The sequence below is a fragment of the Urocitellus parryii genome, chromosome 6 (genome assembly GCF_045843805.1).
Source record: "Urocitellus parryii isolate mUroPar1 chromosome 6, mUroPar1.hap1, whole genome shotgun sequence".
Taxonomy (NCBI): Eukaryota; Metazoa; Chordata; class Mammalia; order Rodentia; family Sciuridae; genus Urocitellus; species Urocitellus parryii.
In genome coordinates this window covers 146,580,692-146,604,376 of record NC_135536.1, presented here as the reverse complement: position 1 = coordinate 146,604,376, position 23,685 = coordinate 146,580,692, and the positions used below count along the sequence as shown (strand labels likewise).

The 23,685-nt window shown below is 43.2% G+C and overlaps 1 protein-coding gene across 2 annotated transcripts in view; it reads left to right on the top strand.

The window, feature by feature from the left end:
* The first annotated feature begins 9,230 nt into the window (after window positions 1–9,230).
* Window positions 9,231–23,685, top strand: part of Adamts17 (ADAM metallopeptidase with thrombospondin type 1 motif 17) — a 349,540-nt gene continuing 335,085 nt past the window's right edge. For both annotated transcript variants that reach the window (XM_026394730.2, XM_026394729.2), the window contains exons 1-3: window positions 9,231–9,309; window positions 9,751–10,121; window positions 20,987–21,155. In XM_026394730.2, coding sequence (XP_026250515.1) covers window positions 9,231–9,309; window positions 9,751–10,121; window positions 20,987–21,155 — 619 coding nt within the window. The remainder of the gene's footprint in view (window positions 9,310–9,750; window positions 10,122–20,986; window positions 21,156–23,685) is intronic.

The following is a 23,685-nucleotide window of genomic DNA, read 5'->3' as shown; positions in this document are numbered from 1 at the left end:
ATACACTGTACTTTTTAAAAATGTGGCTTCCTTCATTCAGTAATTGTATTGAGATTCATTCATATTGTGGCATGTATCAATAGTTCATTATTTTAAATTGTCAAGTAAGTAATTCATTGTACATTGTGTATTCTACAATTTGTTTATTCATTCATCTGTTGATGGACATTTGGGTTGTTTCCAGTTTGAGGTCATTTCAAATAAAGCTGCCATGATCATTCATTTATATGTCTTCCTATGGACATATGCTTTCATCACTTAAGAGTGGAATGACTGAGTAGGTGCATGTTTAACCTTTTAAAAAACTGCTAAAATGATTGCAAAGTGGTTGTATTGTTTTATTTTCTTACTTGCAGTGTGTAAAAATTCCAGTTCCTCCACATCCTCACCAACATTTGGTTAATGTTTTATTTCTGCTTTCAAGAATTTCTAATAGGTATGTAGTAATTATTTCATTGTGGCTTTAAATTTTCATTTCCCCCAAAACTAATAACATTGGGCATTTTAAAAATCTTGAGTTACATCTGCATATCTTGTTTTGTAACATGTCTATTTTAATCTTTTGTTCAATTTTTAAAATAATTAGGTTGTGTGTTTCTTTATGTGTCTGTCTTAGGTGTGTGTATTTTATTGTAGTGAAATATAGATAGCATAAACATCACCATTTTAGCCATTTTTAAGGGAACAATTGAGTAGCATCAAGTGCATTCACAGTGTTGTGCAACCATCACCGTTATCTATTTCCAAAGCTTGTCTTCATCCTACACAGAAACTCTATGCCTGTTAAGCAGTAACCTTGGTCCCTTCTATCCCCAACTCTTCATGATCTCTGTTCTGCATATTGGGTCATGTGCTAGTTCTATGTTTAACATTTTGAGAAACTGCCATACTTTTCCAAAGGGGCCAGAGGATTTAACTTTCCCACCAGCAATGTATAGGGGTTATAATTTCTCCATATCTTCACCAACATTTGTTATTTTCTGTTTCTTGATAGCAGCCTTCCTAATAGTTGTGAGGTGATATCTCACTGTATTTTTGATTTACATGTCTCTGATGATTAGTGATGTTGAGAATCCCTTCCTGTGCTGAATTAGCCATTTGTGTATCTTCTATGAAGAAATGTCTATTCAAGCTTTTGCACATTTTTTAATTGAACTACTATTGATTTTTGAGAATTCTTTATATATTTTGTATACAAGTACTCTATCCGATATATGCTCTGCAAAAATATTCCCCTAAATTGTGCCTAGTCTTTTCATTCATTAGCAGTGTTTTTCATTAGAGCAAGTTTTTAATTTCAATGAAGTCAGTTTATCAATTTTTTTCATGGATTATTCTTTAGGTGTTACATGTATGAAATCTGCCTAAATCAAGATCATAGTGATTTTCCCTGTGTTTTCTTCTAGAAGCCTCAGAGTTTTTTTTGTTTTTTTTTTTACATTTAAGTCTATGATACATTTTGACTTAATTTGACGTATAATGCCATATATATATATATATATATATATATATATATATATTTCCCCCACTTTTTGGATATCCATTTTTTTTTCTAGCACAGTTTGTTGAGAATACTATTCCACTGTATTACCTGCCCCATTTCTAAAAATAAGTTCTCCACATTTATGTGAGTGTATGTCTGGACTCTATTCTGTTACAGTGGTCAATTTTGTCTAACGTTATACAAATATCACACTGTCCTTTTTACTGTAGATTTATAATAACTCTTGAACTCAGACAGACTTAGCTTCTTATTCTTCAAATAGTTCTTTTATAGAGTTTTTTCCCCTAGAATCTTTGCATTTTCTTTCTTTCTTTTTTTCAGTACTGGGGACTGAACCCAGAGCCTTGCACATGAGCTTAGCAAGTGCTCCTCCACTGATCTATGACCCCTTCCTGTTAACATCTTTATATTTTATTTCAAGACAGAGTCTCACTAAATTGCCCACTCTAGTCTTAAACTTGTGACTCTCCTGCCTCAGCCTCATGAGTAGCTGGGATTACAGGTATATACCACTATGCCAGCTTGAACCTTTGCATCTCCATATGAATTTTAGTTTCACCTTATCAATTTTTCAAAAATATCCTTGAATTTTGTTTGAGGACACATTGAATGTGTTTATCAATTTGGAGGGAATTGACATAGAGCTTTATGAATATTGAATATCTCCCTCATTACTTGGGTTTTCTTCAGTTTTGCTTTGTACTGTTTTATGTTTTCAATGTACAGGTCTTTTACATCTTTTGTCAGACTTATCCCTAAGTTTTCATATATAAGTTATGCTATTGTAAATGGTATTGTTTTAAAATTCCAATTTCTGATTGTTCATTGCTAGTGCATGGAAATGCAACTGAAATTTATATAGATAGATAGATAGATAGATAGATAGATAGATAGATAGATAGATATTGTACCCTGCAACCTCTCTGAACTTATGGTAAATTTTTAGTGGACTCAGGATTTTCTACAAAGATGATCACATTCTCTGTGAATCAATGTATGTATTAAAATCAATGATAAATTTGGGTCTCATCTGCTTTTCAGCTTGTATTTGCATTGAATTATAGCTTAGTTTATCTAACAAGCTGCTTTCTTTGAGCAAAGAAAGAACTGGAGTGAAAGAGGGGCTCAGGATCCTGAAGGGCAATGCTGAAAGAGGAGAAATTATCAAAGAAGGCAAAGGTGTATTACACAAGAATGAGAAAATATATTGTTTTTCTCACTTGTCCTTAAAGGAGAGGAGCTAGTTGGGGTGAAGTTCTGAGCTCATGCTTAACACTAAGGTTTCTCCTCCTGCTAATTCAGATATATGAGGTCTGCAGGTGTCGTCTCCTTGTCAGATGGGTTCTCCTAGTACCTCTTCAGACAGACAGGATGATGAAGTTGCATTTTCAATAATGGGGCCTTTAAAAAAATTCTGTTTATACTTTATTTTTAAATTTTTTAAATTTTTTTTTCTTTTTAGACCTACACAGCAGTAGCGTGTATTTTGATATATTATACATCCATGGAGTATGACTTATTCTAATTAGGATCTCATTCTTGTGGTTGAACATGATGTAGAGTTACACTGGTCCTGTATTTATATATGAACGTAGGAAAACGTCCAATTCAATGTACTTTTTCCCATTCTCAACCCCTCTCCCTTCCCTTTATTGGATTAGACAAAGGGCAACATGGGGACTTTGAGGGCCAGAGGCATGCAGCTCTGAGGCAGGCCAAGATCCCAGTGGGGTAGCTTTGGGGAGGGGGGAGAACGAAGATGTTGGAGAGGAATAGGGCTAGGGAAACATCAGAAGCAATGCTGATTGACAAGTAATAGCTAGACTAAAAAAAAAAATCAGGTTTTAAAGGTTATCTTGGACTTGTTCTACAATATGTACAATTATTCTTGGACTTGTTCTATAAATATAAAAAAATAAATAAATAAAGGGCCTGATTGGGTGAATAGAAATGGAGGAACCCAGGAAGTTTTGGACAGTGGCCATTCCCAGAGGCACGAAGGAATTCCTTGTAGGGCTAGGATACTGATTTGTGGCCAAACAGATCTTGCCAGTACCCCAGAATTCAGAGGGGAATACACAGACCCCTCAGGGAGAGGTTGGCAAGATTCATTCAGGAGATTTGGATGCTGGCCAGGTGGTCTGATTTAGGTTGGGATTCAGACTCGGGAGGGAAGAGTTGAAATAAAAAGTTGGGGAAATGGGGCTTTGAAGGAGGGAGGCAATTGGTACCTGTTTTCCACACCAATCCTGGTTTAGGAAGATAGGACTGATGTTGGGTTCCCCCTGCTGGAAGGAAGGGGCATCTTATTGGCTGTCAGGGAAGTAAATTGGTCATTTAAGGAACCAAGTGAATTTATATTAGTCCACCTTTATTTGCGGTTTTGCTGTTTGTGGTTTCAGTTACCCTTGGTCATTTGTGATCCAAAAAATATTAAAATATCTTAAAAATATTTTAAAAATATTAAAATATTTTAAAAATATTAAAATGAAAATTTCAGAAATGAACAATTCGTGAGTTTTAGTTGCTTTGCCAGACTGTGTAAGGTGATGGAAACTTGCACTGACCTGCACCATCCCATGGGGAATGTGAACTGTCTCTTTGTCCAGTGTATCTAGGGTGTATAAACTTCACAGGACTAAGTCACTATATCAGTTATCAGACCTACTGTCAAGGTATCAAAGTGCTTGTGTTCTATAATAAGAGATTTGGAAGAGAGAGTGAGCAAGAAAGCACATTCACATAACTTTTACTACACTTTGTTGTTATAATTATTCTATTATTAGTTATTGTTAGGTCTCTCTTACTGTGCCTAATTTATAAACTGAACTTTAGCATAGCATATACACACATATCTGATATATATCCTCTTTTCCTTTATATGTATAAGGAAAAAATGTATAGGGTTTGGTGCTAGCCACAGTTTCAGACATTCACTGGGGCTCTCGGAGCATATCCTCCAAGGATAATAGGAGGCTGTCATGGTGGAATTCTCTCTCTGGATCATCAATCTTTCTTCTGCATTGAGTAATCTTTAGAGTTACAGAACGTCTTCCACCTAAGAACAGAGCAAGTTTACACACAGGTCTTGGTACCTGATTATACCAATCACCAGCTAAAGTAAGCCCTAAGTGAGGAATTTAAGAAGGTCAAGTTTATTCTAAGTGCCCTTAGTTCTCTTTGTCCTCTTCCCAGTCTGACTTTGGGCTTTGAGTGCGGGCTTTGAACATGGCTGCACTGAGCCCAATCTGTGCAGCTTTAGGGGCAGTCTCCTCTCAACTGCACGAATGCCCAGAATGATGGCTGCCTTCATCCAAACAAGACAGCTGTATGTGCCTTGCCCAAGTGAGTCAAGATAATCAGCCTTCTTGAAAACATGATTTATTGAAAACATGACCAGTTCTAAAAAACATGATTGGAAAAGATCAATGAAATTAGAGCTGTTCACAGGAGGCAGGTGGGCAAGCTGGAAAACTCTGTCAGATGGGAGCATGGCATGTTGCTTGGACCTGCAACCTGTGACCTTGAGTTCTCCTTTCCTCAGCATCCTCAAGCTTCACAATGCCATTGCTATCCTCAGGGACTTTGGTTGCTTGCCGTGTTGTTTGTGATCTCTTCCAAAACCTTTCTCCTTCTTCTGTGAAATGATATTAAGCCCCACCATTCCACAAAATTAGGACAAGGCATTTTGTGTGTAAAATGAAGTGAGATCACAGCAACAATAAAGGCTTAAAAAACACTGAAATAAAAGCTACACAACATAAAATATGCCATTTAAAAAAATTTTAAGTTTAGTGGCAGCTAAGTACATCACATTAGTGTGCAATTATCACCAATATCCATCTCCAGAACTTTTTCATCACTCCAAACTTAAACTCTATATGCACGAAACACAATTTTCCCCCTATACCAGCCTCTGGAAACCAAAGTTCTACTTATATATTTATAAATTTGACTATTCTGGGTTACTTCTATAAGGGGAATCATACAGTATGTTTTTTTGTGACTGGTGTATTCACTTAGCATAATGTTCTCAAGGCTCTATGTTGTAGTGTGTGTCAGAATTTCCTTCTTTTTAAAGGCTGAATCATGTCCTACTGTATGTGTGTGCCCCATCTTGTTTATCCCCTCATCCACTGATGAACAATTGGGTTGCTTCCACCTTTTTGCAGCTGTGAATAAAGTTCTCTAAACATGAGTGTGCAAATATCTGTTTGAGTCTCTGTTTTTAATTATTTTAGATACATAGTAAGTGAAGCCTGGTGTGGTGGTGCATGCCTGTATTTCCAGTGACGCAGGAGACTGAGGCAAGAGGATCACATGTTCAAAGCCAGCCTTAGCAACTTAAAGCAAGGCCCTAAGCAACTTAGCAAGACCCTGTCTATAAATAAATAAATAAATAAATAAATAAAATAAAAAGCTCTGGGATGTGGCTCAGTGGTTAAGCACCCTGAGTTCAACCCCTGGTACAAAAAAAAAAAAAAAAAAGTGGAATTGATGGACTCTTAAGTTTAATTGTTTTTTTCAGAACAGCTATACTGTTTTACACAGCAGATGTATAATTTTACATGCCCATATAATTATTTCCTTACTCATGTCTTTCCTTACCAGATAAAGCAGGGAGCAGTGGTTATTTTTACATCTCTCAATCTCCAGCACCTGCAAGAGTGTTTAATTTATAAGAGAAGCTTCTGTAGTAGACTTCGGGGGGGGGGAAAAGGGTGCAATTTATGTGCTATTGACTCCTCATTTGGTATCTCAGTTCATGGCATATAAAAAATAGGCACTAATAAAGGTATTGAAGAAACTAAAGCACGAATGAATTAATTAATGCAGTTACTATTGCTTTTTCCTTGACCTTTGAGGATAAATGCTTTTTATAAGTTAAGCTACTAGGTTAAATATAAACCCCTGGCCACTGTTGCTCACCTAGAAGTTTCACTTATTGCTACCACAGAGGGGCTGGATTCCCATGGTGGATTTATAAAGCCCATTTTAATTGAGACAGCTTTGAGATATGTCAGACATATATGATATGTCCCACAACATAGGATGACTGGGCTTTTCTCTGGGTATGGTGTGATACCATCATCAGGAAGTGTCTGTGTCCCTTGCAGGAAGTAGACTTTCTGCAAGGATAAGATCAACTTTTCAAAAACTCAAATTATTACTTTATCAAATGTTTTTCTGATATTTCCCAACTAACTTATCTTGAGAAGTTCACCAGGAAGTTGAATTGCCTAAAATCATACAGTATATGGGTTTTGAAGGACTTCAGTGCATTTTGGCAATGCCAGTTTTCAAAACAGTAGTTGTATTCAGTGTTATGTGCTTTGCAGGGCACTTTATCTTTTGTCCAGGCATTTGAAGACAATTTAAATTTTGAAAAATAAATCATATTCTCTGCTAGTAAGTCATCATGAACTCCAGCAGAGATTGCTGTTAGGCTCCATGATTTGCAGAAGCATATGGCAAATCATATCTCAGTTTTGCCTTGGGCCATGTTATATAGCCTTCACTTTATGCAGCATTGGGGAGCAGCTGCACCTCAGCTTATATAGGTGGAATCAACCCTGACTTCTGGCTGGTGAATCTGGAGGACACTTGACCACTTTGCATCATTCTGCAACTTCACTTTTTTAAAAAAATTGATAACTGATTTTGAAGATCTGTCCATGTTGTCACACGTAAGAGGTTTTTACATTTCTTTTAATTGACGCACAGTTTTCTAGTGGCCATTTATCTACTGATAGACATTCAGGCTTTTGCAATTTCTCTCTCTCTTTTTTTTTTTTTAATGGTACTAGAGATTGAACCCAGGACCTGGTGCATGCTGGACAAGCACTTTACCACTGCACTATATCTCCAGCTCAGGTTTTTATTCTTTGAGGGGCTATGGTGATCATGCTTTGTACATGTGCCAATGTTTCCCTGGGGTGATTAACTAGAATAATTAATACAGTTGTAGTGTGTGTGCATTTTTAGTTTTACTAGTTTGCCCAATTGTTTGTCAAAGTGTCTGCCGATTTATACTTCCACCTGAGGGCAGGAGATTGTCCTCTCCATTACTTGATATATCCAAGCACTTTAGTTTTGGTCAGTCTGGGGATGAAATGTTGTTTTGCATTTGTTTTAATTATCATATCCCTGTGGGTTTGCTTTAGCACTTGAGAATCATCTGACAGAAAACTGACAATGACTTGACAATGACTACTTCAGGCTGACTCCAAAGGCAGAAGTAATCGTCTTGTGAAGTGATGTGGCCCATACTCCATGGCTTTCAATGGCAGATCTTTGAAGTGGCTCTTTTTGCCAAAAGCTACATCATGATTTCTTGTGCTGCCAGAAAATGCTGCTGAACTTTCAGATGGCTGAGGCTACTGACCAGAACACAGTCAAGTGAGAGAAACAAAGTTCCAAAATCTGGCCCATAGTAGGACCTGGGCCCATGTTCCAAGGAACTGCAGCTGCCAAGCAGAGGTGGCCGTCACTGGAACAGTGGGTAGACCTCCAACACCTCTGTGAAAAGCCTCTGTGGAGGGCCACAGTTCACTCTTGGAATTCATTAAACCTGGGAAGCTGGACAGTGTTCACCTCACTTTCTGATGCTTTCTGATGATATATAACATGGTGATGAAATGTAGACTCTGAGACCTTAAGCAGAGTTTGGTAGGGACTGTCACCTTTGTTTTTTGAGAAAACAGGAAAGAATAGAACAGGAAAAGGAAGGGAAACCTTGACTGGTATAATTTCTTTCCATTAATCATGCTTTGCTTTATCTATGAGACATTCTTCAAGATGCTCAAGCAATCACCTGCAGACCTGTTATATTCTGATGGGAACATAATTCTTCTGTTGCTGAAAGACTTGGGTTCAAGTCTAGTCTTTGCTACTTTGTTCTTCAGTTTCCTAACCTGTAAAACTTGGCTAATACGTTGTCCTGCTTCTTTTGAAGGGTTCTGGCTGCTAACAATGAACAACACCTGGCAGGAAGTCAGATCAGGAATTCTAGCCTTTGTCCTAACAGAAACTCCCTGAAACTTAAGTGGAGCTCCTTAAGTACTCTATTCCTTAGTTTCCCATTCTGAGAGTGGGTGTGCCCTGGCTTCTGTGAAGATAAAGACTGCAGGAGGTGTGAAAGGTTTGGATAAACACCAAGGATACTGCTATCAGGTGCGAACTCAGGTGTGTCTGGGAGCCTTTCCAGTAGCAAACAATCAAAATTTGTTTTATTTTAGATGCAGAGAGAGTATGTTTTTGTAGATGGAACCGGTTGGCGGGGACGATTTCTGGCAAATCTTCCTGGGAAGCTGAGGAGCAGGCTCAGACAGTTGCAAAATGAGGACAAATTCTGAAGACTAGGCCAGTATTCTCCCAGCTCCTGTAGGATCACACCGTCCCGGTTGGCTCGTGCCTGCCACCTGGTGTCGCGTCCGGGCTATTGCCCAGAAACCACGTGTAAGAAGTGCTTACAACCTAACTACGCACTTTGGTTTCGACCCATTCTAACCAATAGGGGGAGAGAAGGCGGGGCAGAGTGAAGTAAATGGCCAATCACCTCCTGCTTTTTGAGGGAAAGGCGGGGCTTTGGATTTACCACGTTGGGTTTGTCCGCAGCGCTAATTACTTTTTCCAAAGGCTGCAGGGCTTCACTCCGACTGGCGCCGCTGCCTCGCGCGCTCCTGCTCTGCCGCCACGGTCCCGGGGGCTGCTCGTCCCAAGTACCATGTGTGACGGCGCCCTGCTGCCTCCCCTGGTCCTACCCTTGCTGCTGCTGCTGTTTTGGGGTCTGGATCCGGGCACAGGTAGCGCCCCCTTTCATCTCCCCTCCTCTCCACCACCTTCCCTCTGCCCTTCGGAGGCATCCGCGCGTCCCGAGTGCAGCGGGTGGACCGCTGACAGAATCCCGGGCCGCCGCGGAGGACCGGGCTTCGGGCAGCTCCTGGCGGCTCCTGGCAGGGCTCACCGGCGCCGGTTCTCTGCACGCCCATACCGCGGCGCCGTCTCCGGAGGTGCTGGGCGTCCGCGCCGGAGACCTTCCTCGGCTGGCGGGGGCCGGACGGGGGGCTGGCCGGCTAGGAGGTGCCAGGACGAGCTGAGGGAAGGAAGTGCCGGATCCCGGCGGTGCTGCGCCCTAGCTGGCGCGGCGAGCCCCGAGCTGGACCCGGCGCGCGGCGGCCGGCAGGCTGGAGGGCTGGCGGCCAGGCTGGCCCCACCGCGCTGACGCGTCTTTTCTTTCCCGGCAGCTGTAGGCGACGCGGCGGCCGACGTGGAGGTGGTGCTCCCGTGGCGGGTGCGCCCCAGCGACGTGCACCTGCCGCCACTGCCAGGAGCTCCGGGGCCCCGACGGCGGCGGCGTCCCCGCGCACCCCCAGCCGCCCCGCGCGCCCGGCCAGGAGAACGCGCCCTGTTGCTGCACCTGCCGGCCTTCGGGCGCGACCTGTACCTGCAGTTGCGTCGCGACCTGCGCTTTCTGTCCAGCGGCTTCGAGGTGGAGGAGGCGGGTGCAGACCGGCACAGCGGACGCCCAGCGGAACTGTGCTTCTACTCTGGCCGCGTACTCGGCCACCCAGGCTCCCTGGTCTCGCTCAGCGCTTGTGGCGCCGCCGGCGGCCTGGTACTGCCCGCGTCCCCTCCGGGTCTGCCTGGCCGGTTTGTTGCGACGCCCGGGTGGTCTTCGAGGAGGGCTGGGGTGGGACTCCTTGGTGGGAAAATCCAGCCTAAAGAGGAACTGGAGAGAACCTTCTATTTCCTTTCCCACCCTACCCCACATCCCTCCAGACCTTCCTGATGATTTGTAAGGGAAGGGGATGGGAGGGGAAGAATTCAATTATCAGAATATGGCGGAGGTGGGGTCGCATAGGAATGAGCTGCGGATCCCCCAGGAAAGTGCACATGAAACTGTCAGACCCCTGACTGTGAGGCACATTTTGCTCAGGTGTAGAGAACACTGCATTTTCACAGGTGTGTATGTATGCCTATCACGAGAACACTTTTATGTCTGTATCCCATTTATTCTGGGTTGGTGTGTAGGGGAGTAGATAGTCCTTTTGGATTTCCTTTAATACTAGGAAAAGGAAGTTTGGAGGGGATCCCAGGCAATCATGGTTAACCCCACTCTTGTTGAAAGGTCAGAACCAGGAGAGGAAGAATTATCAGTATCCTTGTTTTCTGTACCATTAACAGGCATTTATCTGGCATCCTGCTCCAGCAAGGATCACTGTGTTCTTATATTGATTCTAAGAACATGTCTCTGCTCCTCAAAGTCCTCCTTCCCCTAATATCCTGCCCTGTTATATTTATTTGAGGCACCTGTGACAAGTACTCAGTGGACTGGGAGAATTCTTGTGTACTTTTGCTCTGCCTGTGCTCATACTTAATCATTTGACTACACTGGTGCCCAGCCAAACACTTCTCAGCTTCTCAGTGATGCTCCCAAGGAGTGCACATGGTTGGCAGATGGGCTGCCCCCTACAAAGCTTGGTATCAACTCAGAGAATGAAGTCCATGGGTTGTTTCTCTGTCTTTTGTCACAACTATCCTCTGGGGAGGTAATTTCTGATATTATTTTGTGTCTGTCCTTACCAGGCCCACAAGACACTGCTCCCCCATCTCCTTTTATCTTATACCACCATCTGAAATTCTCTGGCCCTTCCCATGTAGTCTGTAGCAAGACATCAGGAATCTGCAGTAAAGCCAGAAAGCCTGGGGGTCCAAGTTTTTATGTGAGGCTTCTGCTTTATTCTCAGCACTTTTGGAGCATGTAATTGCTGGGATCAGCCTAGTTCTTCTTTCAGACATTTTCTGAATTCTGATTTTAAGGTGTGATCCATTTTTGCTTGACTGGGAGAAATGGGCTGCTTTGGTAAAACAAGGAAAAGGATATAGAGTGAAGGGGGCTTGGTAGTTAATGTGGAACAGGGTCAGAGAATGTGGGCTGTGGGCGAGGAGGCTTAACTAGGAGTGAGAAAGGCTCAGATCACCATAGGGCTCGGGTCAAGGCTGTATCATGTTCTGGGAGGGACTCAAAGGCCCACATCATTTTTCCTGTTTTTGCCAAAGTGTTTCAAGTCTAGGTCACATCACTGTACTGTACATGGAAACATCTGAATCCCATTTGCTGCGGTTTAGTGAGTTTCTGTAGAGGTCAGAGTTTATACTTCTTGGTGTAAAGTTTCCAACGAGGAGCTATCTGTGAAGGAGCTGAGGCTGAAAATCTGGATAACATTGATTTAGAGTCCTTGCAGAATGAATGCTGAGCCTCCTCACAGATGGCATCTGAGCCCTTTCAGGAAGACTGCCCTTCCCTTTGACACCATGTGAGGGCGCTGTGCTTTACATAAGGGAACCCAGCCAAGAAGCTGAGTTCACCCTGTGCCAGTTGCGGGTGGACCCCTTAGATTTTTTAGATTTTAAGTTCCAGCTTGAGCAGACACTGCTGTTGTTTAGTCTGCCTTGTTCATCCCATCCTTCCATGTGAGCTGGACATTGGGCACTTCTTTCCAAGTAGTCAAAGTGCCGAAGGCAGGAGGAAAGAGACAGTAGGGTGACTTGGAATGGCCCTTTTGGTGGCAAAGTGGTCCTGGAGGGCAAAGAAAAGAAAGCAACAGAGCATAGACTCACCAAGTCTGTGCCTCTCTCCATCTGTGGTTGTGGTTCTTAGGGTGGTAACGTGTCAGTCCCTCTTGACCTGTTAGAAACCAGTGTCATGGAGTTTTGTGTGGTAAGTGTGTCTTTGTCTGTCTGTCTGTCTGTCTGAGGAGGCTGAGCTACAAGGTATGAAAAGGGCAGGCTATCAAGTAGATTATTTTTGGTGGCTGTGGATGGGGCACCTCCCTGTATCTAAAGAATTGTATAGATTTAGGAGTTGGCAATTTTTTTTTCTGTAAAGGATCAGAGAGAGAATATTTTTGACTTTGCAGGCCGTATAGCCTCTGTCACAACTTCTCAACACTCCCCTTGTAGTGTGAAAACAGCTGTGAATGGTATATAAAAGATAGATGTGACTGTGCTCTCCAAAACTGTATTCTGGATGTTGAGTATCATTTTAATTGCTTGTAAGTTCTGTATTTAATGTCTTTAAATGGTAGTGTCCATTGCAGGGGCTGGAGGAACACAGGTTCTGCTCTGATTTGCATGAAATCCTTGCTGTTTGTGCCCAGAGATGTTGGGTATCTATTTAATGACTCATTATTAGTATATATCATTACTTGTTTATGAGGAATAAATCATGCGTTCAGTCCTGCCCTCTCTTTTAATGGTATTCAGAGGCATGGGCCTATGGTGTTTCCACTCTGTCTTATCTTGAAGGCTCTCCCAGCTGCACTTTTTGGGACTTCAAAGACCCCAGGCTCAAGGATTAATTGTTTTCTGTTTATGCTTCTTTATTTTATTTATATTTGAAGGAGTTTTCAGACATAGCGTAAACTTTTGGAAGATTTCCTATAACTGTATAATGTCAAAGCAATGAACAAGGTATGTGAGGAAGGTATCTGTACTCCAAATAAATTTACATAAAGTTTGAATTAGCTACCCTCTGACAAAAGCACCAGATCGTGAAAGGCCAGAAGAATTGGAATCCAGTTTAACTTTGTAGGTAGAGAAGGCTGGAGGAGTAGCCCTTTAAGGCATAGAGTGAGGAGTCTTGGTCTCTGAAAGGACTCCTTTGCCACTTGTCTGAAATGAGTGGATAAGGACTTGTTTTAGGCAAAGTGAACAGAGAGGAAGGAAGGGCTGGAGGCTCCCCCATTGGGTTTGGACTGCTGAGCAGTGGCCACTTTTCCTTCAAAGAGTATTCTTAGACTCTGGGAAGCCACCCACCAGAATCTGTCCATCTCTTCTTGAGCAAGGGTGTACTGTGTGTGAGGTGTTGGGACCAGACATAACTCCAAGGATTTTGGAGCTATAGAACATTAATAAGTCACCCCAGAAAGATTGAGAAAGGGGTAGAAATTACCTAGGGCATACCTCCTCTGGAGTCATAGTCACATACCACAGAACACTTTATTGGAATCTCTGGGGCCGATTGGTCAGTGGGTTGGCTTGGTGATCAGCTCACCCTTAATCTGATGGGTCAGCCCAACTGGAGAGTGTGGGGCCATTTTGTGGCTTGTCATTGGTAGTGGTTCTTATAGTTTTGTACAGCTCTTCCAGGCCACTTGGGAACCTTAGATAATGGGGAAAAGAGTATAGTTTGGACTGGGATAGATGGAAGCTGAGTTCTGCCAGCCAAGTCAGAAGTCAGTGAGGTTAGAAGAGGCTGAGAATCCCATTCTCAAGAGGGCAGCTGCAGTTATACCTCCCCTGGGAGGCAGAGGAATTGCTGCCTCACTCTTTTTTTTTTTTTTTTTTTTTAAAGAGAGAGATAGGGGAGAGAGAGAGAGAGAGAGAGAGAGAGAGAGAGAGAGAATTTTTAATATTTATATTTTAGTTCTCGGCGGACACAACATCTTTGTTGGTATGTGGTGCTGAGGATCGAACCCGGGCCGCACGCATGCCAGGCGAGCACGCTACCCCTTGAGCCACATCCCCAGCCCCCGCTGCCTCACTCTTGAGAATTTTATCAAATGCTTTGGTTGATGAATGAGAAAATTGCCCAGCTTTATAATATAGCATTACTCCATCCAGTACAGTTGAGTAGCAGTTAGTCTTGGCAAAAGTTTTATGAAGTGGAGACCGTTTGGATGGAAGCAAATGGACCAAACTACATCATAGCACATTGTTATTGATCTAGGTCTGAGGAAAGCACATTGTCCAAAATGATTGGTTCATATTGCTGAAGAATTGATCATGTAAAGGATAAACATTTGTAAAACACAAGGTGTATATTTAGAGCTTTATAATAGAAGAAAGGCAAAAGACAGTTTGAAGTTTGCAGTGTAAAAGAATTAAAGAGAACTCCATTCAGAAAATAACAAGGCCAGCCTCATGGAGGCTTCTTATCCCCTTTGACCTCTCATCCTCCATACTCTTCCCTTCCTGATTGTCATTGCTCAGGTGCTTTATCTACCTGCAGCTTTTCAGAGCTGGGCAACACCTCTTAGGAAGCCAGGCCTCAGCCTCTTTCTGAACCACTGCCCATGAACATGACTTAGGGCACTCAATTAGATTTCCCCACTTTGAACTTTCATTTAGTTGGCACCATTTAAAAAAAAAAAAGAAAAGTACAAGGTAGGGTGATGAACTGAAGAAATCCTTTTAGACTGATTGCATTCTTGAAGTGTATTTCTTGAACACTGGAATGCTGCAGCTGCCTGACCTTGGACGTGTGTGATGGGAGATGTTTTTGCAGCCTTTGGGTCTGAGGGAACCACACAGTTTCTGGTTAACCTTTCGTTGTGCATGCTTCTGTGCTCAGCACATGGATTCGTGGTCACACTCTTGTTGCTTAGGAAATGAAATTGCACTGCTGGGGGTGGAGGGCTGTGACCTTGAGTGAGTCATTTTACTCTTTTGAACCTCCCTACCTGCAGCCATACAAGAGATAAATAACATCAGCCATGCATGGCTATTGATGGAACAGAACAAGATTCAGTCAGTGAAATAATTTAGTGAGAATCTGTGACATTAAGGCTTTTAAAATGGGTTTCTTCTCTAGTCCTACAGGCCGTTTCCAGACTTTTCCAGTTACAAATCAGCCGTTCAAGGTTATTGCTTGAATAAACAGTTTGTTATCATACATCTGATGTGTGCAGAATACTCTGGTAGGCTCCCAGCAAGGCTCAGAGAGAAATACAATGTGAGCCCAGTCTGGGAAGATGGTCGAGATACACATGGAAGGAAGTTGCATCAGAGCCTGATCGGTAAAAGAACAGTAGAGCATACAGGGTGGACAAGCTATAGGGGCTTGACCGAGACTCTGGGAGAAGGTTAGGCCACTGAGGCCAGGTAGGGTGGAGGCTCAGAGAGAAGGAAGGCTGAAGCTGAAGTAGCCCTAGGATTCTGGAAAGAAGGAGTGTTGGCAAGGCTGCCCAAGAGATACAGGCTGTCTGGAGATAAAGGACCCATAAGTTGGCCATCAATAAGGGGTTTGGGTGGTGGTTTTAGGGGATGAATGGACAGGTGTTCAGGTTAGATGTGGTGGTGCCCTGGGTGCCAACCTAAGCCATCTAGAATTTATCTTAAAGAAGCGGTTCTCAGCTTTGAGCCAGTATTGGATTCCCCTGTAGGGTTTATTAAACTGATTGCTAAGCTGTAACTATGGTCACAAGTCAAGGGAGGGCCTGAGAACTTGCCTTTCTAACAAGCTCCCAGATACTGCTGCTGCTGGCCTGAGATGACACTCAGGACCACTAGCCCAGAGGGGATAGATAGAGAACTTTGCCAGTAATCATCTGGAGAGTCCTGGTGATAGCAGTATGGGATGAGGGTATATTTGGGGACACACGGTGACTAGGATTAGGTCTTGGATGGATGAGGTAGAGATGGGAAGGAGGAGATATCACAGCAAGTGACCCCTCTAATCCCAAGGGGAGGCTGGTTTTAGAAGACACGTGTCTGCATTTAGGTGTTTTGCATTTTCACAGGCAGCAGTTAGACTGTGAGGGGAACTTCAAGTGGTGCTTTGAGAGAGGAGCAGGTTGGGAAGCCCCTCATATCTGTGTGAGTAGGGAGATGGGGACATTTCTCCCATGGCCACCATGTGAGTCCCCACAGACCCTGCTGAGGCCCACCAGAGAGTCCGAGGCAGGTCTGCAGTCACCAGTCTGCTTTTTCTCCTTGGAAGCAGATTTGCCCACAGAGGGAGCAAACTCACCATCCCATTGGCTGGGCCTTTCTACCTGTGCCAACCCTTCTGGACATAGAGAAGGTGACCCCAGGCCCACTGTGGTTAGAAGAGCACCTAAAGCCTTCCAAAGAAGAGCTGGAAGGGCTCACTGGGGCCTCTAGAGGAATTCAAGTAATTGTAGAGGAAGGCAATTTCAACCAAATCTTATGGCTTCGTCCCTCCCACAGAGGGGCAGTGGCCTTCACATCCAGGGTGCACTTGTGACAGATTTTCTTTACAGTATCTTAAATGTATTTCCTGTGTTATGTGGCGAGGCAGTGCTCATATTAGGAGGTGATTAAAACTTCTGTCTCTCAAGTGTTCTGCACATGGAAGTGGAACCTAGCCCTGCTTGGGGGATGAAGTGGGGTTAGCAATACTTTCTTAAGATGGTCCAGAAACCTTCAGAGCAAGGACTCAGAATAAAGAGAGTTGAAATGTGACTGTTCAGACCTGTTACAATATCAGGTTATATCTGATACATTTTATTTGACCCACAATTCTTTCATGTAGGATATCCAATCTGGCAAAAACCTAAAATACCTAAGAGCATTGTTTCCCTGAGGGATTATGGTTTCCCTTAAAACCAGATGGCCTCGGGGCTGCTGGTTCTGTCTGCCATGGACATTTATTCCTTCCCAGGTCTCTGTCTGTGCAGATAAGATTGGAAGCCGTTTGCGTCGAATGCAGCCAATCCCAGCCTCATTAATGCTATTTCTTTGCTGTCCTCATGGAACGGTGGAGGCCTTGGAGGAGCATTTCCATGTGTCTTACTTCTCAGAATAGATGGTGACTGTGAGATCAACACAATTCTAAGCATCCCTGCTCAGCTCTGGGGGCCACGGGGCAGCAATTGACTAGAAGCCAGGGCATTGGGCAGAACCCCACAGTTGGAGAAAGACCCAGGTTCCAAATTCAGGTACTTCCAGGCATTGAAGTCAAGGTACTAGGTGGCCAGGGTCTCCAGCACCCTATTAAAAGCTAAGGCAGTGGTTCTTGTCTCTGGCTGTACATTGAAATCTCTTGGTGAACTTAAAAAAAAAATCACTGCTAGTCTTATACCCCATTTGGCCTGGCATCAGAGGTCTTCAGGGCTATCCAGGCAATTCCTATATGCAGCCAGGGATGAAAACCACCAAGCAAGGGGTACTGCAGGCAACCTATTAGTTTTTCAAGTCATTGTGATATTGGAAAATATGGAACATTGGGAAACTATGGAGGAGAAATTCTGATCCAATTTCAGAAGAACAAATTATTAGTTTGTGAAAGTATTCCTATAACATGGTGGGGGTAATGGACTGCAGGGAAGGAGGATTTATTGGGAGAAGAGAGGATATCAAGGAGAGATGAGGGCTGGTGAGAACTTTGGGCAAGATTGTTGGAGGGGGACACAGTGACACTTTAAAAGTTTTAAAATTGTTTTTTAATGTTTCCATTAGCACTCTAGTCATACGTAATAGTGGGGTTCATCTTGACTTATTCATGAATGCATGTAACAATTTGCTCCATTTTAATCCATATTACATCTCCTTTCCCCTTCACCTCCTTCCCTCTATTTTCTACTTTTATGTGTAATTATTATGCATAAATTTAAAAAATAGAAGGAAGACTAGCAGATTAGAGGAAGGGGGTTGGGGAAAATTTTTTTGACCCATACTAAGTGTGCATATTTATGGGACAAACTTTTCTACAGAACTTTTATCACTGGTAATGTGTGGATGAGGTGAGGGTTAGAGATACTGGAGGGAGTCTAGCAACAGCAAGCCACACCTAGGAAGGTCAGTCTTTTCACCACTGGGACCAAGACTTGATCAGAACAATTGTAGAGGAAGAAGTTTATTTGAGGGTTCATGGTTTTAGAGGTCTTAGTCCATAGAAGGCTGGCTCCATTCCACGGAGCTCAAGTGAGGCTGAACATCATGTCAGGATAGTGTGGTGGAGGGAAGCAGCTCACAACATGATCAGAAAGCCGAGAGACTCCATTTGCCAGATACAAATACATACCCTAAAGCCATAGCCCGGTGTCCACCTCCTCCAGCCACACCCTACCACTTCAGTTAACCACTCAGTTAATCCCTATCAGGGGATTGATTCACTGATTAGGTTAAGACTCTCTCAACCCAATGATTTCTCCTCTAAACCTTCTTGCATTGTCTCTCACTTGAGCCTTTGGGGGAACACCTCACATCCAAACCACAACAAAAGGGGATAGTGTGGGCCTTTCCATGTGCTAGCCCCCAGGGTAAGAGATTTGTGCAGCTCCTTTTTCTTAGGCGCTAGTCCTGGCCACAACCTGGCTCAAGGTTTAGGGCCCAACAGAATAAAGGGCTATGAGATAGAGTGCAGATCATTGTTCAGTTCATCTGTTTCTTACCTGTATTGCCATTTTCTTGCCTGAATGAATGGAAATCTGTGAGACTGTCCAGAAGACATTCTAGAGAAAAACCTCCCCAAGGAGCTAGATTTTGCTTCTGAATATGTATATGTAGGATTTCTCACCAAGGAGAGATCTCCCTGTCCCCAAAACAGCTAGCTCACTGCTAGCTGATGTTTGCACTGGAGCTTGTGAATGCAAACACTAGACTGATTGATAAAATTGGCTTTGAAAGTTCAGGACTCAGGAGGGTGGCTGCCTTGGACCTTCCATAGCCAGGGTATTTCCAGAAGAGTCCAGCCTGTTGTTGGAGTTGAGTACATCCTCCAGAGACATGGGGCTCATTCTGTGTGGGGCTCCATCCCATGCATAACCTCTCTATATCTGAACCATGGAAGTTCTGGCCAGTTGTTTTCTAGTGTCCACTCTAAGGCTTCTTAAGGCACAGCTGGGCGGGGGGCGGGGAGCCCTGTACATCCTGCCACAGCTCCTCAGCCTTCATTTCTTCAACTTCTCCAAAGTATCCCAGGGAACAAACTCAAGTTTTCACTTCAAAGGAGAGGGAAGGAAGCTGGGCTCTCCTGCAGGTTACACAGTGCCACTTTGAGACAGTTTTATTTGGGCCGTAAAATTTGTGAGTTGTTCTTGGCCAAAGTTCTAATGAAACAGAAACCTTGAAATCTGCTTAGAGCGGTAAGTTTGGTCTCACCCTGTATCTTGGGGACTAAAGATTGTAGGTGATCTTATGAGTTGATCTCATTTACTTCCTAAGGGGCTTGGTACTGGTGCATCTTTTTAGAATGGAGGGTGGTCTATCTCATTTGACTTGAGTGAGATCTATAGCATAGTTGAGCCTGGAGGAATTGTAATGCTGTGCAGAGAACAGTGCTTCTCCAAGTGTGTGGTTCCTGGTCCAGCCACGTTCGTGTCATCTGGGGACTTGTTAGAAATGCACATTGTTAAGTCCCACTTTGGACTTCTTTGTGATTTTGGTGCATGCTAGGGTTTGAGGATCACTGGTTTAGTATGTTATAGCTTTTGAAAAGTAATGGTGTAAGAGAAAAGAAAGGTGTCCATGGCCTCTTAATACCAATCTGCTCAATCTGAGCCAGCTAAGACAGTCTGGAGTTATGACCTAGGAGAGGGGACATTGCACATACTAGTGTACACTCTAGCTCCTTCCCCAGCCTAGTCAAGCGTTTGTGGAAAGTTTACTTGTTAATTCCACCTTGTTACTAAGTTCCCTTATGAACAAGATGGAAAGCTTGCAGCAGGTGTCTGGGGCAAGAATGACCAATACTGTCAGCATTGGTTCCCAGGGAGGGGAAAGTTCTATGCACTGAATTCCTCTCCCCCGCCCCAGAGTTAAAATTCACTTCATTTAAGCAACAAATTAAAAATCCTAGTTTTTTTCAAGATTCCATTTAATTTACAAATCTTATAATCTTAGCGTGATTTTGCAGTTATTTTTAAAGAGGATTTTGAAACATTTGACCCCATTTACAAATGTCACTTACAATTTTTAAACATTTTGAAAAAAGTCTTTTGAGAAACATTTTGATTTTTATTTTCAAGTTCATTGGATGTCTGGTTAAAAAAAGAAACTTTTCACAAGTATTTAGGCATTCTTATAAGCCTAATAACTTAGTCTTATAAACATGAGAAGGCCTAAGGTCTTCTACACATTCTAATACTATTTGTAACCTAAAAAGATTTTAAAATCACAAGTCTAAATCAATGATACGCTCTAAGTTAAAATTGCAAATCTAATCCATTAGGTATTCTGCCAAGTTCTCTTAACTATTACTCGTTCTGGAGGAATAATGCACAAGTCCCCATCACCAAGCACTTAATACTACAAATCAGACTGACCTTATTATCTTTGTATTTAATTCTAAGTTATCCCCAGGATTAAGCTACATTTTTCCCATTAGGGATATAATTTTCATTCTAAACAATTTGGGGGTTGCCTCCTCAGATGGACTCTTAGGTTAGTTTTAAAAATAATTTTTTAAGGGAAGTTCTTGAAAAATCAATGGAAAGTAACCTGTCTTCTCTCTGAAAGCACTCAGAAAAGGGTATTATTATACACATCTGAACCCCCACCCCTATTTCAACCCCCCCCCCCCCGTCCTTAAAACTCAGCCACTCAGTGGGATGTGTGTATGTCAGACAGACACTCTTGGGCTCAGATAAATTCAAGCAATTTGCAAAGAAAAAAAAGCCCAGGTGTGGAAAACCAAACCATAGCAAGGTGACTTTGTTCCCCTCAAGCCGCTGGGGCCATGGACATGTATGAGTGAGACAACCAATGTCCTGTTTTCCTTTCCTTTCCTGGCAGGTCGGCCTCATTCAGCTTGGACAGGAGCAGGTGCTAATCCAGCCTCTCAGCAATTCCAGTGGTCCCTTCAGTGGACGAGAGCATGTGATCAGACGCAAATGGACCTTGACACCCAGCCCAACTGCCGAGGAGGCCCAGGTACCTGGGCAGTTCTGCAAGGTTCTAACAGGTGAGTTAGGGCGACATGTCTGGACAGAGCACATGCACAGATGACTCCCACAGTGTGGCACCGTCTGGACAGAGCACATGCACAGATGACTCCCACAGTGTGGCACCAGATGTACTGACATCATATGAGCAAGAACTTCACCTATACAGTCGTGTGCCACTTAATGGCAGGGAGATGTTCTGAGCCATCATTAGGCAGTTTCTTCATGGGAACATCACGGAATGTACTTGCACAGGAGGCTAAGATGGCTATTATGTCACTACACAATATGGAACCAGAGTGGTATGTTCTGTCTGTGTTTGACTGAACTGTCATTAGGCATGTTGAAAACTATTTAATGGCCCTGGAAGCCACTTCCTTTTCCTTGTGTATTAGAGTCAGTATTTCATGCAGTGCAGTCCTTTGAAAAGGTCATTATTTTATTTCTGCAAGGAATCCATGATCTTGTCCAGGCATTGCCTCAGTTTTATGTGTCAGGACCAAGTTGAGGTCTGAAAAATCTCTACAAGTTTGTTATCAAGCCACAGGTTAGTATCAGAGATAGAATTCCAATTCTAGCTTGATTTCCCTCCCCCTGATGCCCTGGCCAGAGCTCACTTACTCTTCTAGTGAAGTGGTCCTCATCCCTTGTTCACTAATTAGAGTTGCCTGGGGAACAGTGGTTCTCAAATTGTGGCCCCTGTTCCAGCAGTATCAGTAATACCTGGGAAGTTGCCAGGAAGGTACATTCTCTGGCCTGAAGCCAGACCTGCAGCATCAGGAACCCTGGAGGTGGACCAGTCTTCTGTGCCTTCCCAGGGATTTGGATGCATGCTAAGGTATGAGAACCAGTGCTTTAAAAATGCCATTCATTGCCTAATATCCCCATCTAATTGGCCTGAGGTATGACTCGGGTATCAAGTGTTTTTAAAAGTGATGGTGATATGCAACTTGAAGTAGAACCCAGAGCTCCTGTATTCTGCACCTCTATTTTGAGCATCCTTTGAGTTTTCTGTCAGGTGTTTAAGAACATCTCATGGTGCTGTGTCCACAGCAGTAGGCCTGCAAATGTCCCTTGATGAAGCTGGATTACCCACAGTTCATGGGTGACTTTTTCTCCCAGGAGATCATGGGGCCCCATAGCAGACCTTTGGGAGTTGTGCTTTTGTAGTTTAATGTTATCTTTGTATGAAAATGAGGGGTGTCTCAATTGAGTATTTGTGTGACCATGGAAATAAATCAATGATGTGACTTTCCTCAAGAGTAACTTTGGAATTTGTAAGCAAGTCTTGTGGCCCAGCTCAGTCCCTGCCTGTAGAACATTATGAAGTCTGGTTACCACCCTCCATGGCCTAGTCTGTATGTGGCAGGCAGATATTAGAGATGACTGTGCTGGATAAAGTCTACTCGGAAACCACCGGAGAGCTTTGAGTCATACATGGAGAGAGAACACCGCTAGACCTTAATATTTTTCTCTCTTCCTTTCTGCACCCTATAAAAGTGGGGAAAATGGACCTCAGCAAAAAATTATCAATTACTAAAAAACACCCTTTAACATGAAGCAGGATTTTTCTTAAGTCTTATGGTCATGCACTTGATATCAGTGTGCTATTTTACGGACCCTGTTAGGTCAGTTTTGTGGATCTTTTTTTGTTTTTCTAAGTCTTTGTGTACTTTTTGCAGCTGAGCTGAACACACTGGTTGAATGGCAGAGGGATTTCACTGAGGCATCAATTCTCAGTCTTGTCTGCACATTGGCATTGCCAGGGGAGTGACAAACCCCAGTGCCCAGGTCCCCTCCCATTGCCCTTTTAATTGGTGTGGGGCACAGCCTGGGCATCTGGCCAAGTAAAAGCTCCCAGGTGGTTCTGCTGTATCTCGGCTGGTGTTGAAAACCCCATGCTAAGGAATATTAAACATGAGTAATAGCACCTGTGGGCCATTGGAAGTAGATTTTCTCAGGTGAGACTCTTTAAGTAGGGCCACGCAATAAAACTCAGGGCAAATGTATTTTATTCTCCCTCTTCACTCAAACCAGTGCTCATCAACTGCCAGTCTCTGATCAGAAATGCAGCATGCTTGGGGATGAGATAATGGAATGTTTGTCTAATGACCTGCTTCTGTCCTTTTTAGGGGAGAGATACCAAGAGTTGCTGACAAAATGACAAATGGTGCTTGTGTTTGCATTTTTGTACCTAAGACTGGCTTCGGGGCACATTTTTTGATGGACTGTTTATCCTTTAATGGAGGAAATAAAGTGAACACAAGCTGAATGGGGTGGATGTGATAGAAACTAAGACAAGAGCAGCCATGTAAGGGTGAAGAGAGAAATTTCTGAATTTGCCTCAAAAAAAAAAAAATCAACCTTCTTCTTCCCCCAAATCTTGCATCAACTTGTCCTGAAGAGCTGGAGCACTGTGTATAATTAAGATGGAGCAAGACTCAGGCTCCGTACCGGGTAGGAACGTAGATACCAAAAAGAGGTCTCCATTTTGCTCCTGCTGCTTTTTGCTTTGCATGGAATAGTAAACTTGGTTGCTGTGTCGAGAAA